We start from the raw sequence: 15,759 nt of genomic DNA, 5'->3' as shown, positions 1-15,759 counted from the left end.
TACAAATCCAGAAATATTTCTTTTCCTCTCCCTCTCTCTAGTCTGTCAGTGGGTCAATGAAAAACCCTGATCATGACTAATATGAATAATGTACATAGTATATCTATGGAGGATAAAAAAAGACAGATTCTCTGAAATTAAATGAGAAATGAGAAAATTAATTGCCAGCCTCTAAAATATTTTTATTTTGCCAAGACCCCACCAAAATTTCCGACCAAATCTCTACCTAACTCTTCTAATCAAAGTTTTGCTTCCATCATCAGAATTGTTATATATTTCAAGGATTTCTATTTTTACAGTAGTGTTTATCTGGTACTATTATAATTACATTGTTTTTTTCTAATTTCGTTCATTGCCGTCATATACTCTATTGCAAACAACTTTTTGAAGCTGGAGTGGGAAAACAAATCTTTTAAAACAAGTAATCAATGTGAATGATCATAATCTATTAATCTATTAATGTAAAAAAAATATACTTGGGGATCTAAAAAACCAACTCACAAATATACTTTTACTACATGTTTTATTTCAGAGTCCCAAATTATAGCCATTTGCATATTTCCTTTAGATATTTGTCATGTCGGTGTACAACCTATAGTATTATTTAATATTTTTCTCTGAACTGACTCCCATTTTAATCTAAATAAAATCATATAAAATGAAAACTTCAGATCACTACCATAAATGGAAAACTAGTATCATTTGCCAAAAAGTTACTATTTAACACATTTTTAAATATACCTATCCATATGTCTTCCACAATCATCTCTCATACCAATAGTGATATACATACCCCTTTTTTAGACACTTGTACAATTTTTATTGAACTATAAATTGGGAACAACAGTTATTTCTTCTGTGATAAATAATCTCTCAGTGAAGCAATAAACTGGGGCCTCAAGATAGATCTTGTTCTATTATGTACTGGCAGAGTAGACTCTGTGATAAGATTTTAGGACCCAGAAAGACCTCAAAGACTAGCTAATTATGCCAGTCCTTCTCTGTTATATAGCACATGTCAAAAATTACACCATTGGAGCGTTTATTCTTGCATTTGAGTGGTTTTCAAACCCCACACCATTAGGAGAAGGTGGGACAAGGGATCAACCAATGGGCTAAAGACACAGGACACTCTTCTCTTTAACAGAGCAAATATACCTTGATTAATTTTATATTTTAGACTTACACCAGAGATTGTATTTAAAGAAAGAATTCCAATAGAGAAAAAAGTGTTTGAAAATCACTGTCTGGATTAAGCGTAAATCATATGAAATTGCAAATACCTTTAAAAACACATTCTGACCTATGATACTGAAGAGCTACGAGGAGGTCTGAAAAGATAAAGGAAAGAAGCAAGGTACACTGGTGAGGGAAGTGGGAGCCCTGAAAAAATTTACCTACTGCTAATTATAGACTTTGCTGGCTTTGCAGTTTTGACAAGGGCTGATCTTGTCTGGTGCTCAGATGGCCAGGAAATTGCAGTCTCATCTGACAGTAGGAATAGAAAAGGCAGAATTGGGCTATAAATGGAATAGAGACTTCTCAAGGAGCCAGGGGCAAAGGGACCTAAATTCCAGGGGTGAGAGATAACAACAAGCACATGTATAGTGTGGTACAGTCAGTAAAATACATACACTTATATTATATCTCTTATATTATATCTCAGCAGCCTAGGGAAGTAATCAGGGAGTGTATGTCCTATAACCATGGTATACAATAAAGCTCAGAGAGGTTAGGTGACTTTCTCTAGATCACAAAGCAGTGGAAATACAAACAGAGCACAGGATAGCTGCTTTCCTGCTTCTAGATTTGGTATTCTTGCCATCATGCTAGATTGTGTTGGGTTGGAGGGTTCTAAGGACTTGACGCTCCTGAAATCAGAGAGAGAAGATAATTCACTAAATAAAAAATTCGAGTCAAATGCATTTATGAAAATACTTGCTGTTCCTCACCTGCTACAACATCTCTGAACATGGCTTGGAAAGCTGGAAAGTAGCTGCTCTGAAGCTTGTCCAGGAGTCCCACCATGCCTCTCACCTTTATTGTTCTTAGTTGATTATAAATGTATTCCAGATCCTCAGACCTGCAACACCACGGAAAAAGGTGAATACAGGTGAACATCAGGAAACTCAAGGCACAGTGTGATGACACACCCTCAGATAGACAAGAGGAGCCCTGTCTCAGAGTTCTTCCACAGAGGCCAGCTCCAGACCAAATAGCCAAGACATCTGTTTCCAGAACAGTAAGGGCAAAAGCCTGTATAGGAGATATGGTTCAAAGGGGCAGCTCTAGGAGGTGACAGCAAGAAAAACTGCTGTGACCATCTGGTGGCTCAAAAGCTTGGCAGCTGGAGGTCATTAGCTCTTATCGTAAGGATTGGAGTGGGGTAAGAGAGGTGTCAGAATGAGACTTCTGGAGAAGGCCCCACAGTAGGTCAGCAGAATGGTCATAAATCAGGTAAGAGGATGAGGCATTTCAGCATGGTGGCACAAACAAGGCTGGAGCTCTACTGCCATTCTTGGTCATATGACATGGATACTCTCCACTCAATGCAAAGATAGGGACATCTGCCTCAAATATCTGTCTTTCTCCTTTTGAGTAAAAGATTAATCAGCAGGATGATAAATAGGAACAAGAAAGTAGGGAGGTAGAGGGAGAATCAGTAGGAGCATTAATTAGGTCTTTCTGAAACTCTGGGTCTGGGACACAAAGCATGATGGGCTTTCTAGCCCTACTAATGACAGGCTGGGAACTTGGAGAGTCTGTTCTGCATCCAGCTGTCAAAATCTCTATTTTTCTCCAGATCCTTACAAAAAGTATGTGTAAATAGCCTTGACTGTCCAAGGAGAAGGGATTAGACAAGTATAAAAAATATATGAAAGAGAGTTAATTAATTTTACATGTAGTTGAAAGAATCTTTGAAAAATGTCAGAAGATGTACTGACTACAGCCCAAGAAAGGAGGGGCAACTACTGAACCCTAGGGAAAGTGCACATCTCCCAGAACATAGGGAAACTGTACCCACCCAAATGACACTGAGTAGTCTGCTCTAGGAATGATGAAAAACACCTGGTAGTGAGACCAGACTCAGTGGCTGGCTCCCCCAGGCTATCATCCTCTTTTAGATATCTGTGTGCTCCCCAGGGTTTAAGTATGTGCCTACCTGCTCTTCCAGAACTCCAACTCCACCTTAGGGGTAGGATTGTCCCCTTGCAGGAGTGGCTGGGAAGACTTTCTCTTGAGTACCACTTGCACTTGGTGGATCCATTGGATCACTGCAGATTCAATGGCATAGATGACTGACTTATCTGTGGAATCCAAGCTGGAAAAGACACAACAAATCTCCTGAAACACTGGAAATAACTTAACTCTGGGTGTTCCCGCAAACAGAATCACAATTAAGAAAAAAAAATAGGTGGGAAGCTCCATCTAGTTCAGGCATTCTTAACTTTTGTTGGACAACAGACTATTGAATAGTCAATGAAAAGTACAGATCCTCTCCCCCGACAAAATGTTTATGAATTCATGCATACATAATTAATCATACACAATAATTCAAGACTCAAGGCTTCACCAATATTCTGAAGACTAGTTTAAGAACTTTGACTCCTGTCAAGTCTTTCTGTCAATGCAGAAATACACTGGACAAAAAACATTCACATGACTACCCAACCCTTGTTTGAATCCCACCAATGTCAGCAGGCTCCCCACTTGACAAAGCAGTTCATTCCTCAGTAGATCAGCTCTACATTGAGCCACATTTACTTCCCTGTGATTTCCTCATTTTGGTCTTAGTTCTGACCTCTGTATCAAGAGGAAATAGGTCACTTCCTCTTCTACAAGACAAACCATCAGCCATCTGAATACCAATATTAAATTTGCTTTGTCCTCCCTTTTCTAGTGAAAAATAGAATTCCCAAGCCTTCTACTTCATATACCGTTTAAACAAACAAACAAACCAGGAATATTTTGGAAGGAGTTAAAAATAAAAAAATACATTTTGGTTTGCCTTTTCACCAAGTCTTAACTGAAAATTGTTCATGCCAAGAACTCAAGACACAAATGAAAACAAAGAGAGGCTATCATTCACATTTCCATGCCAGGAAACCAACTTCACTTAATTTAATCAAATTCATATTTGTTGAGCAATGATATAGCATAAGTGATTACAGAAGGTATTAAAAGGAGAAGATATTCACCTTCCTGAAATATTATCCAGCCTTTTGGGAAATTATCAAATTTGAACAAAGGGAGACAAACTCAACAACAATTATTTTCACAAACACTGAATGTTATGTTAAAAATATAAAAGGAAAAGGAGAAGGGTAATTTGAATTTATTTATTTTGAAAATTGAGTATTTTTAATAAACCACAATAAGTTTTCCAGTTAACTGGGAAATTGCTTCAAATTACATATGTAGCAAATTACTTCCAATAGCAAAAACTCATTATAATTACATTGCCATCCTATGCATTACTTATTCTTCAGATCAAATCATGGGCCCTGAATACACAAAGACAGTAATACATTAGGAAACTCCTGGCATTAGGGCAGACTGAGCTCATGTAGGAAGGCAGCCTGTTGCCACAAACACATAAAAATACTCAGTAGTCTCAGGCATCTGTGGCCAATTGGCATTTGGGAATTTTCCTGTTTTGTTCGATGGGAGTCATTCAACTTGGAAGTCATCTACTTCAGCTTTCATTATGACCTCCTTCCCCCAGATAAACCTTGAAGGTGCATGATTAGTATATCCTGGACATCAGCAGGCCTTCCATTTTGACTCTTGGCCGATCCGTAATCTTAAATTCCTCTAACTTAGTCATTATAGCTACCATTTATTAAGCACTACTATACGCTTGGCACTGTCCTAAGAGCTTTATGGATGCCATCTCACAAGAACCCTGAATGTGAGGTAGGTGCTAAGGTCATCTACATTTTATAAATGAGGAAAGTGAGGCTGGGAGAGATTAAATGGTTGCTTCTAAGTCACCTGGCCAGTAAGTGGCAGAGCCTGGATTAAAAGTCAGAATTCCGAGCTATACACTAAGTTCTATGTAACCAATGCTAAAACAACAAGAATGTGATTTTCTTACTACTACCAACAATGGTTTAAAATGAAATTGTTACAGGCATTTTTATTTTGGTGACTTAAAACTCAGCAGAATATATTATTTTCCATGTTTGGAGAATTCCTTCCAATTTAAGCATCTTATTAAGAGTTCCTTTCCCCCTTCCCTCCCCTCCCCCGAATATAACAAAATGTATCATTTAGATACAGAGCCTAGCTTGAAAGAAAAAAAAAATCCTCATTGGACAGAAACAAAGATAGCTCATAGCTGGAATAGTAAGTGGAAGCTGATGGTGGCTATAACTCTTAAGAGAAGAGGCACAGGATATGTGGACTTGAAGCTCCAATGGAGCCAAATTTATTTCTATTTGGAAAAAAAATCCCTGAGACCTGAAAAAAATCTCCAGCTGCTAGGGGAGGAGAGCCTGGAACTGTAACAAGAGCCACCAGAGTTAGTTTGTGACATTATGTGCTGGGTAAATGCTGGGAAGTGGCATGGCTGTCTCCCAGACCGGAACTGGGTCTTTGCCAGTGATGAGACACTGTCCTGATAAGTAAAATACTGAAATCAGTGTGGCTGATTTCAGCTCTGAAATAACTCTTGGTGGAAAAAAGGCCACATTGCTGTGATAGCCTTAAAAGACTTCAGGCTGAGGGACTGGGGCAAGAGTAGTAATCAGCAGAAAACATACAGTCTGAAGATGTTGGCCAATAGAGAAGCAGTGGACTTGTGTGCAGAACAGAGAGATGTGCCGAGTCAGGAACAGAAAAGTCATAAAGAAAACATTCGGATAAAACAGCATCTCCCATATCTCAGAGGCCCCATACAGCCAGGCTGGCAGTACTTACAGAGTCTTACTTTCAGAATCCACAAATTTCATTTTTTCTGAGCCTACTGGAAGAGGCAGCAAAGTTTTCCCCCTCACTTGTTCAAGGATAACCAGGAGGTCACACTGGAGGCTGTGGGCATGCTGCTGGACATCTTGACATACCACATGAGGCCAGTCTAAGTGATTCTTCTCATTGGCCAAAACAGGGATAACAACCTGTAACAGAGGTGTCCAGGAAAGAAAGGCAGGCATTCTACTTCTGAGATCCAAAAGAAATATTATTCTCAAAAAGGCCCAGAAAGCGATATACAACCTGTATTGCAAGTCACTGTGTTGTAAGGCCTGATATTAAGAACCAACATATATACTTGCTTTACATCTGGTAAAAACAGGAGAGCCTGGAATAGCCTATCACAAGCTTTCATCCCCACTCTGCTCCTGCACATAATGCCCCCTCATCAAATAGCCCTTCTTATCAAGGGGACCAGGCATGGTTGGTGCTTATTCCTGGGTAGTGGGCTTCAGTTCCCTGTCAGCCAATAAAACTATTCAAACAAGCTAATCCCATCCTCCCACAGGAACCAGTGGGCACCACACTCTTGATACTACAAAGTTTGACTCCCACAGCCCCTGGTGGTTCCCTTTGTTCCCAAAGGCAATCCCCTCTGTGTGGCTCTGTGTGACATGGTGTCCTCCCTCCTCCTCTGGGCTATTAGCATATGTGACTAAATAAACTGCCATAGTCTCATCTCACCAGTGTTGTATATGCAGCCATCCCCATAAATCAAGGGCAGGAATCCTATCTAATCAATAGGGTGACTAGGAAGTGATTTAAATAATCACAAAGGCCAGAGGCAAAATATAGAACAAATGCAGGTAAAGCTGACTGTCTCCAGGTGGTGTGAGGGGGCACCTTAAAAAAGTAAAGTGAAGTTGAGGATCTTGAAAGATATCTGTAGGGTGAACATTAGTTAGTTTAAGACACTCAACATAGTTCTTTTGGTACTCATCTCCAGATCCAGAGGTGGACATGTGAACAAATCTGAACCAATGAGAATGAGAACAAAGTCTCTTATTTGAACTTTTAGAGGAAGAGAAGCTTTCTTTTATCTATGAGTCTGGAGCTATTGGTGGTGATCTTGCTACCATATGGAGCCTTAGAACAGGGTCAATATGGAGAAGAGGGAGTTTACAGATGGAGAAAGTCCAAGGCCTATGACATTATCTGAGTTCTTGAATCAGGCCGCTCTTGAACTTTCTGAGCTAGTTTAAATTGAGTTTTCTATCATTAGCAACTTAAAAAAAGTTATAATTAATACAACTTACTAGAAACCTCTGCATGACAAGAGCTCACAAAAAAGGAATACTAGAAAGAAAAACAGAGGATCTAGTAATGTGATAAGGAACTACTAAGTAAATAATGAAAAGGAAATATGAACTCATATGGTTGGTTGGGTTCAGTATATGACCAATAAGTCCATGTGGCAATAAAATAGAACACCTGGATTCTACATGTGAAATCCAAGAGGATGATCCTTGCCTAATCTGTCTGGAAACAATAACTGAACTGAGAACTTAAAGCAACAGGTGAACAGAGTGCTTCAAGAAATAAAATGTCAGAAATTGAGCTCAACTCACATTCATGTTAAGAAATGACCCTTGGGCCCAGGGCAGAAAGCCTAACAGGGAAAATAGGATAAACAGGCAGGGACTATATCTTATTTGATCTTTATATATATACATATACGCATATGCATATACACATATACATACACAGTCCTCCTTTGGGTATGGCTCTCAATAGAGGTTCATAGAATAACTGAATGTTGTATGCTGTTTGAAGAAAAAGTGGTAGGTGGGTTTGGGCTGGATTTTGGAGGGCTTTGAGTGGTAGAAAGATAATGAATGTGAACTCTATGAAATTAAAAGCCACTCATTCACTTATTCAATGAATATTTATGAAGCATCAAGTATGTGCTAGTACTATTCTAGGTACTGGGAAGGTACATCAGTGAAAAAAAACATACAAAGATTCCTGACCTCATGAAGTTTATATTCTAGGAGAGAAAGAGTCAACCAACTATAAAATCTATGAAAAAAATAATAAAGCAGTTGAGGATCAGGAATGTGGGGTGGAGGGGTTGCAATTGTAAATGGAGTGATTGGTGCAGGCATCATTAAGAAGGTAACATTTGAACAAAGACTGGAGAGGATAGGGAGAGTGCTGTGCAGATATTTGGGAGAAGCATATTGTGGGTAGAGGGAACAGCCAGTTCAAAGGCCCTGAGGTGGGAGTATGTCTGGTATAATCAAGAAGCAGTGTAGAAGCCAGTGAAATTGGAACAATGTGAGTAAGAAGAATAGGGGTGAGTAAAGGTGGTCAAGTTACATGCAGTCTTGCCTGTAGAATTTTAATTTTTACTCTCAGAGAAATAGAAATCACTGAAGAGATTTGAACAAAGGAGTCACATGATCTGACATCTTTTTTTTTTAGCAGGATCACTCCAGCTGCTGTGTTGATCATAGACTCTAGAGGGCAAAAGTGGAAAAAGAGATCAGTTAGCAAGTTATTAATATAATGCAGAAGACAGTGGCTTGGCATGGGATAGGGAGAGCAGAGGAGATAATAAAAACTGGTCTGATTTTATATAAATTTTGAAGGCTCAACCTATGTAATTTCTTAATGGATTAACTTTGGAGTTGTGAGGGAAAAAAACAGGACTCAGGACACTCCAAGGTTTGGGACTTAAACAATAGGAAGAATGGAGCTGCCATTAACCGATGTAGGAAAGAATAACAGGAGTGTTTTTGGACATGTCAGAATTTGATATATTTATTGGACTTCTAAATGGGGATATTGAGTACGCAGTTGGATATGGTAGTTGGGGGTTCAGAGGAGCATAAAAGACTAAAAATAACAATAATAAATTTAGGAGGTGTCAGATACAGATAGTTTAAAACTCTAAAGCTGAAGGAATGCCCTAAAGGAAATGAGAAGAAAAGGTCCTACAGCTCTCCAATTTTAAGAAGGTGGGAAGAAGAGGAGGTATATCCAGTGGAAACTGGGAGGAATGACCATGGTGACAGGAGGAAACCAGAAGACTAGTGTTCTGGAAGCCAAGTGAAGAAAGTTCTTCCAGGAGAAGGTCATCATGAGCTGTGCCAAATCCTGCTCACAGGTAAAGCAGGAAAAGGAATGATAAACGGCCATTTGATGTAGTCTAGTGGAGGTCACTGGTGGCACTGACAAGTTCTTTAATCTCTCTCCTGTGCAATGTGAGGGTAAAGCCTGATAAGTAAGTATGAGAGAAAATAGGAAAAGAATGAGACACAACAAGAATAGACACATATTCTAGACATTTTGCTCTAGAGGGGACCATAGAAATGGGATGATAGGTGGTGAAAAGAATGAGGATTTTGTCTGATGGGAATTATATAGTGGAGAAAGGAAAATAAGAATGTAGGAGAGAGGGGAGAATTGCTAGAGCTACCTTCTCAAGGAGATGAACATGGATGGTAGCAGTGTTAGTTTTAGGGCTAGCATCAGATAACAGCAGATAGTCCATCTGCAGCAACGGAAGGAATGTCTGAGTATATGAGTACAGATATTGACAGATGGGGTAGATATAAGAGTTTGGGAAAATTTTATTCTTTTTCCTTTTTTAAAAAACTAAGAAAGAATCATAAGACTCACAGAATTAGATTGAGAGGAAATTTTGGACATTTGAGGGAGGAAAAAAAAAGAAAGTGCATAATAGTGATCCAGAAGAGCAAGAAAGTAATTGGGAGTGTGGGAAGTTGGCTGGGACGCATAAAAGGGCTACTAGAGGTTCAAAGTCATGAATTTAAAGTGGAGTTCTGGTTTTTCACAAGCCCCATTCACCTCATAGGTGCAGAGATAGAGTAGGCAGAGAGCTGAATTTCATCAGGATTGTCATTTTGCAAAACCAGTATGACAAAGTAAAGCAGAAGCCAGTCAGGAGTTTATACAAAAGAATGATAATAATGATGGAGCACAGCAATAAAGATGGGCAAGGAGAGAAAGAACATGGGTGTGGATGAGGGACAGTGGGAAAACAGTAGGATCAATGGATTGACGGTCTCAGAAGGGTCATGGGAAATTGGAGGGAGTGAGTTGGAAAGACAGGAGTAGTGGTCAGAAAGGGGATGGTTATTGGTTGGTAATGCAAGGTCTGGGAATGGCCATGGGGAGAGATGGTTAAGATAGGGAGGGGGACATGATCACTGGAGGAGAAAAGTTCAAGGAGCGCAGAGGCCAGGTTATTGAAAGGATCACTTATATGTCTATTGAAATAGTAACTGTGGTGAGAGTCACAGTGATCCAGGAATCCAATCATGAAGAAATGAAGGCAATGCCATCAGTACATGCTGCTGCAATGAGGAAAAAGTGGCTTCATCTGATGGCATGAGATTCAAACTTTTCAACAGGGATCTGGAAACAGCAAGGAGGAGCAAGGAGGACACATATTGCACCTCCAAGAGCAGAGTTACCAGGCTAAGGGAGAAATACAGCTGAGTACATAAGGGATAATTGGGCTTAGGTAGAGCAAGGCGATGAGGATCAGTCAGAGAAGTGAAGAAGATTTTAGGGGGAGGTAGAGTGACAATAATTCTTGTCCTAAATGGGTTACCTACAACATAACACATTCTGTTCCTGGAGTCCTAATATATTATTTCTAAGTTTAATGACAATCCTGATAGGTAGTTTGACCCCGACAGAGGTGCTCACATCACACTGATAAATTTGACAGAACCAGGATTTGAATCCAGGTCTATCAGACTCCCAATCTCATGCTTCCTTCACAAAACTCAAAACTTCAAAACAGCTTCCAAGTTTCAGAGCTCTAGGAAAGAACCTGGCAGCAGTAAATAAAATGACTGGGAGAAGGGAGAAAGGGAACAAAATTAGTTATTAAATTCTATCAATTCGTTTTTGGAAATATTTGCTGGATGGATTTTTTTTTTTTTTAACCGTGTACTAGTATAATGGGGCACATCTACCCCACACCCACCCCTAACGCAACACAAGAAGACCTCTCAGCCAGGTGGGATCTTTTGGCTTTAGTTATGCTGAGTCCAAGGTGGAAGGAGGAGGGGAGCCTGCAGCCAGGGGTTAGCTAATCCACAGGTGGAGAGGAAAGTGAGCAGGAAAGCTGGGAGGGAAAGGAGGGACTTCAGGGGTGAGGGGTTAAGCAGAGTTCTGAAGAGGCACTGGATCAACTTCAACTTCAGGGTGTGTAAAAGAAGCAGATGGGAGGGGAGCATGTGAATGGCCTAAGGATTGCTGTTAGAGGTTTTGAGAAATGAAAGTAAAGGCTTAGAGGTATTTTAAAAATAAATTATTTTATTTAAATTTTTTAATAGATAACAAATTTACATGGTACAAATTTTAAAAGTACAAAAGCTTGTACAGTGGAAAATAAGTCCTCTAGATACCCTGGTACCTCAGTCACCCAGTTCCCCATAAGGAACACTCTGTTAATGAATGGTCTTCCTCTCTTCTCTCCCTCTTTACCCCTTCCTTCTCTCCCTCCTCCTTACCTTTCTTCTCCTTCCTCTCCTCTTCCCTTCTCTCCCTCTCTCCTTCCTCCCCTTCTCCTTCCATTCTTTTTATCAGAAACAGTACCATATTATATATATAAGTATGTGTGTGCATATATATATAAATATATATACATTAATATATATTTAAATATATATTAATGTATATATATTTATATATATATAAATTTTGCACTAAAAATTATTTTAAATTGCAGCATTATCCACAATAGCCAAGAAGTAAAAGAACCCTAATGTCCATCCATGGATGAATGGAAAAGAAAGAGATTAAAAAGTACAAACTCGTAGTTACAAAATAGTCATGGGGATATAAAGTACAGCATAAGGAATATAGTAAAAAATGTTGTAATAACTATCAGGTGGGTACTAGATTTACTGGAGTGATCACCTTATGAGTTATATAAATGTCTAATCACTATATTGTACACATGAAACCAGTATAATATTGTCAGTTTTAATTGAAAAATTAAAAAAAAAATTTAAAAAAGAAACAATGGAATACTATTCAGCCTTTAAAAGGAAGGAAATTCTGTCATATGCTATAACATAGATGAACCTTGAGGACATTATGCTAAGTGAAATGCACCAGTCACACACACACACACACACACACACACACACACACACACACACACACAAATACTGCATGATTCTACTTATGTGAGATAACCAGAGGTCAAATTCATAGAGACAACCATCATATAGAATGATGGTTTGCAGAGGCTGTGGGGAAAGGGAGGGGGAGAGTTATCATTCAGTGGGTATAGAGTTTCAGTCATGCAGGATCGGGAGGGTTCTGGGGATTTGTTGTGTAATAACATGCATGTGGTTCACATTATTGTACTCTATACTTGGAAATTGTGAATTTTATCTTATGTGTTTTTTCTTTTTGCCTCAACAAAAAAAAATATCTTAAGTATTGTTTCACATCAATCACTCCTTTTAATTATAGATGGACCTTAATTCCTTCACCCAGTCCCCAATGATGAACATTCAGTTTGTTTCCAATCTCTTTCAATGAAAATTCTTGAACATTTGAGGGTTTGTATTACTTTAAAATTACTTTTGGTCACTGGAGTACATTTCCTTGGCCATGACACAACTGTGAGATGGACCTGCTGTCTCCCACAAACATGAGGTACAGTTCCATCTCTGAACCTTTGCTCAATCTGTTCCCCATTCCTGAAAGTTATCTTGCTCTCTACCCTAATCCTTCTCTTTTGTTCAGGAGCCAGTTCAACATTTGAGGCTAAGCATGGCTCTCATGCCACACATGTATCTCTCCTCTGAATCCAGTGACACTTCTTTCTACCATCATCTTTCATGAGGAGATTTGATCCAAGCTTGAATTTCTGCAGGGATGGTGTTCAGCCAATGCACAACAGTAAGTCATTCTAGTTGTTAATATACTGAAATATTTCCATATCTACTGAGAAATCTAGCTTTCCTGGGCCCCTACAGAGTTCCTGATGCTTCTCTTCCCACAGCCTCCTCATAAAGCATCTAAAGGGCCAACACCTAATGTAGCAGGGAGCCTCCAAAACCTGGGTCCAGCATTGAGGCCAACTTTAGGTAAGCTCTATCTCCACCCTGTCAGACTATTTAAAATATTTTCGATATATGATTAATTTCATGGAGATCTTGTCTTTATTTCTTTGGCAATCCCCATAGCACCTATCACATGAAACATCACAAAGGCAGTACGCTGTAAATATTTACTTCGAACCTGCAAGATCCAGGGCATCCAGCCTCCAGAAGCATATACATTCAACTTAAAGAAAGTGTATTCCCATTCTAGAAAGGTCTAAATGTCCCAAGAATCTCTCCTGAGCACTCCTCTTAAATCTGCATTCTTGAGGCTTCTGCTGTGATGCCATCAAAGCGTTCCATAATTCACATCTCACATCTCCAGAGATCTTCTTCCCTGAGTTCCATGCAGGCCCCTCCAAACTCCTGTTGGACACTTTCAATTGGATGCCCTAACTTATCTGGGCACAAGGCTGACCTTTGGTTCATGGTTGTGTAATGAATGAGATGAAAATCAAAACCAAACCACCACCCACTTTTAACTCTTTCTCAGAAGTAAACACTATTTATATGGCCTTTCACCTCTTTCACCTCACTGACCCAAAAGAAATGCCTCTTTGTTCACCACTTCCAATCTTCTTCAGTGCCAGCTTACAGGAGAGATTTAAATAGCCTTAAAAAGAGGTCAGGCCCCAGGAACTCCTCAGATACGGCTTCCACTTAACTTTGCCTTGAACCATGACCACGACTGAACCGAGTCTTAGACCCTCGAACTTTCTCGTCTAACCTGGCCCCTGCTCAGATTTCTCCAGCTTGCTTCTCAGAAGTAAGTCATTCCCATGTCTCAGCTTCCATCCAGCCCCGCCCCGCAACCATCCCCTTTTCTTTGGACTAGAACAGCTCCGAATCTTCGCTCTCCCATGGTCCCGCCCCTCTGCCATGGCCCCGCCTTCCTCCCTCCCCATCTCCAGAGGCTTCTGGCGCAGGGTCACCAACCCACCCTCACCTCAGAGAACAGCGCGGCCAGGTGCTCCAGAGGCGCCGCGGGCACGTCTCCGCAGAGCACTGCGCCGCGAAGGCTGTTGGGCCCCGGCGGCTCGGGCCTGGTGCGCAGAAAAAAAAGCCCCTTAGCACGAGGCGTGCTGGATTCGGGGAGTCCCGCATCCAACCCCGGCTGCACGGCTAGGCCCCCCGGCCCGGGCCGCACCACCAGCAGAGGCCGCGGCCCCTCGGCAGCATCGCGGTCCAGGAAGGCGTGGAGCAGCTGCTCCGCTTCGGCCGTGCCCGCCCAGCGTTCCCAGGCGCCCGCAGCCAGCCGCAGGCTCTGGACCACGTAGGCCCCCAAGAGTCGCAACCGTGGGTCCACGCCGGGTTCCTGGTGAGCGTTCTCCTCAGCCAGCGCGGACCGCTCCTCGGCGCTCGGCATCGCGAGCGAACTCGGACTGCGGCGGTTTCCCTAGCGACGGGGACGCGGCCAAGACTCCCTCCTCCGCTGCCCTCCTATTGGGCACATGACTCCTGGCCCCGCCCCTTGCAGTCTAATAAGGTAGGAGAGGGAAGGCAGGGGAAGGGGTGGGGGTGTGTCGCTGTTGCTAGGAGACCAGCCGACGCTCCAATTTAGTGTCTTGTCTCTTGGATTGCAGTGTTGAACGGGTTACTGTCCAGGCCAATAGTTTATTGATAAGGTGCGTGCAAGGGAGGTCAAGGATGTAAATGCTGTTAGGATTCTGCTGGCTAAGGTCAGATTACATTCTTTAGAGGTCTCCAAGCACTAAAAATATTATAGTTCTCCCATCTATTTTCCAAATGTATAATTCAAAACTTTAAAACAATGTCAAATCATAAAATAGATGTACAGGAATTCAGTGAAGTTTTTATTTATTTTCCATGATGATTTAAATACTTTAGAACAGTGCTTATGTGCCTATTTAAAATGTATTGGCGTGACTGAGAAACTGTATTTTTATTTTTATTTAATTTAAAATTAGATAGTCACAGTGCCTAGTAGCTATATTGAACAGCTCAGCTTCAGCACTTTAATATAAATTTTATAAAGAGGTAAATATTTTTAGTGCTCCGCTTTGTCCATGACTTGTGTGTGCTTATACTAACCAATGGTGACTCGAAACTCTGAGATCACTTTGATTTCTATGAGTATGGCCCCAATCAGTTTTCAAATGCAGCAAAACACTATGAAATATGTAGGATGTTCAGAGCTTCCTCACCCTGCCCTGGGTCTGGAGCTTGTCTTCAAAAAAGATAATGCGAAGTATCTTTTCTGACCTCAGAAATTAGCATTTGTCACCTGCCAACTCCTTCTCCATGATCAGAATGTAAGTAGCCTGACCCTTTGCTTGTATGTAAGCTGAGTGTGAGACAAGGAAAGGGACAACCTAGGCAGCATGAGGCCTGTAGGTATGAAATGAGCTCCCCTCTGCCCTACCACTCTGATTTTAGTCACCAGAGACTGCAATTTCTGGCTAAAAAGAACATTTATAATGGGCTTCAAAGGAGTATTAACAGAATAAGCACTTATCAAAGGCAGCTCTACTAACAAAATCTCTTAGGAAAAGCTAGTAGCTGGAAGGTAAAATCATTAATTTCCTAATAACTGGGGCATAGGAGGTACTATAATGAAAATGCCCATATTAGAAAATGAATCTTTATGTTTGTAAAGAGTGTTAGCATTGCTAGATTAAACAGTAGGCAGACAAACTGAGTGAAGAGACAAAGCAGGGGCACTAAA

At 40.7% G+C, this 15,759-nt stretch overlaps 1 protein-coding gene across 1 annotated transcript in view; it reads right to left on the bottom strand.

Annotated features, from left to right (window-relative positions):
* The window catches only part of DNAH9 (dynein axonemal heavy chain 9), a 312,771-nt gene extending 298,332 nt beyond the window's left edge, over window positions 1–14,439 (bottom strand). The window contains 4 exon segments of the mRNA XM_006922399.3: window positions 1,953–2,083; window positions 3,164–3,322; window positions 5,923–6,119; window positions 14,020–14,439. Of these exon segments, the coding sequence (XP_006922461.1) occupies window positions 1,953–2,083; window positions 3,164–3,322; window positions 5,923–6,119; window positions 14,020–14,439 (907 nt within the window).
* Between the last annotated feature and the right edge of the window lie 1,320 nt (window positions 14,440–15,759).

The sequence above is a fragment of the Pteropus alecto genome, unplaced genomic scaffold (assembly GCF_000325575.1).
Source record: "Pteropus alecto unplaced genomic scaffold, ASM32557v1 scaffold398, whole genome shotgun sequence".
Classification (NCBI taxonomy): domain Eukaryota; kingdom Metazoa; phylum Chordata; class Mammalia; order Chiroptera; family Pteropodidae; genus Pteropus; species Pteropus alecto.
Note: the sequence above shows the minus strand (reverse complement) of the source record. Positions and strands in the feature narration are given on the sequence as shown.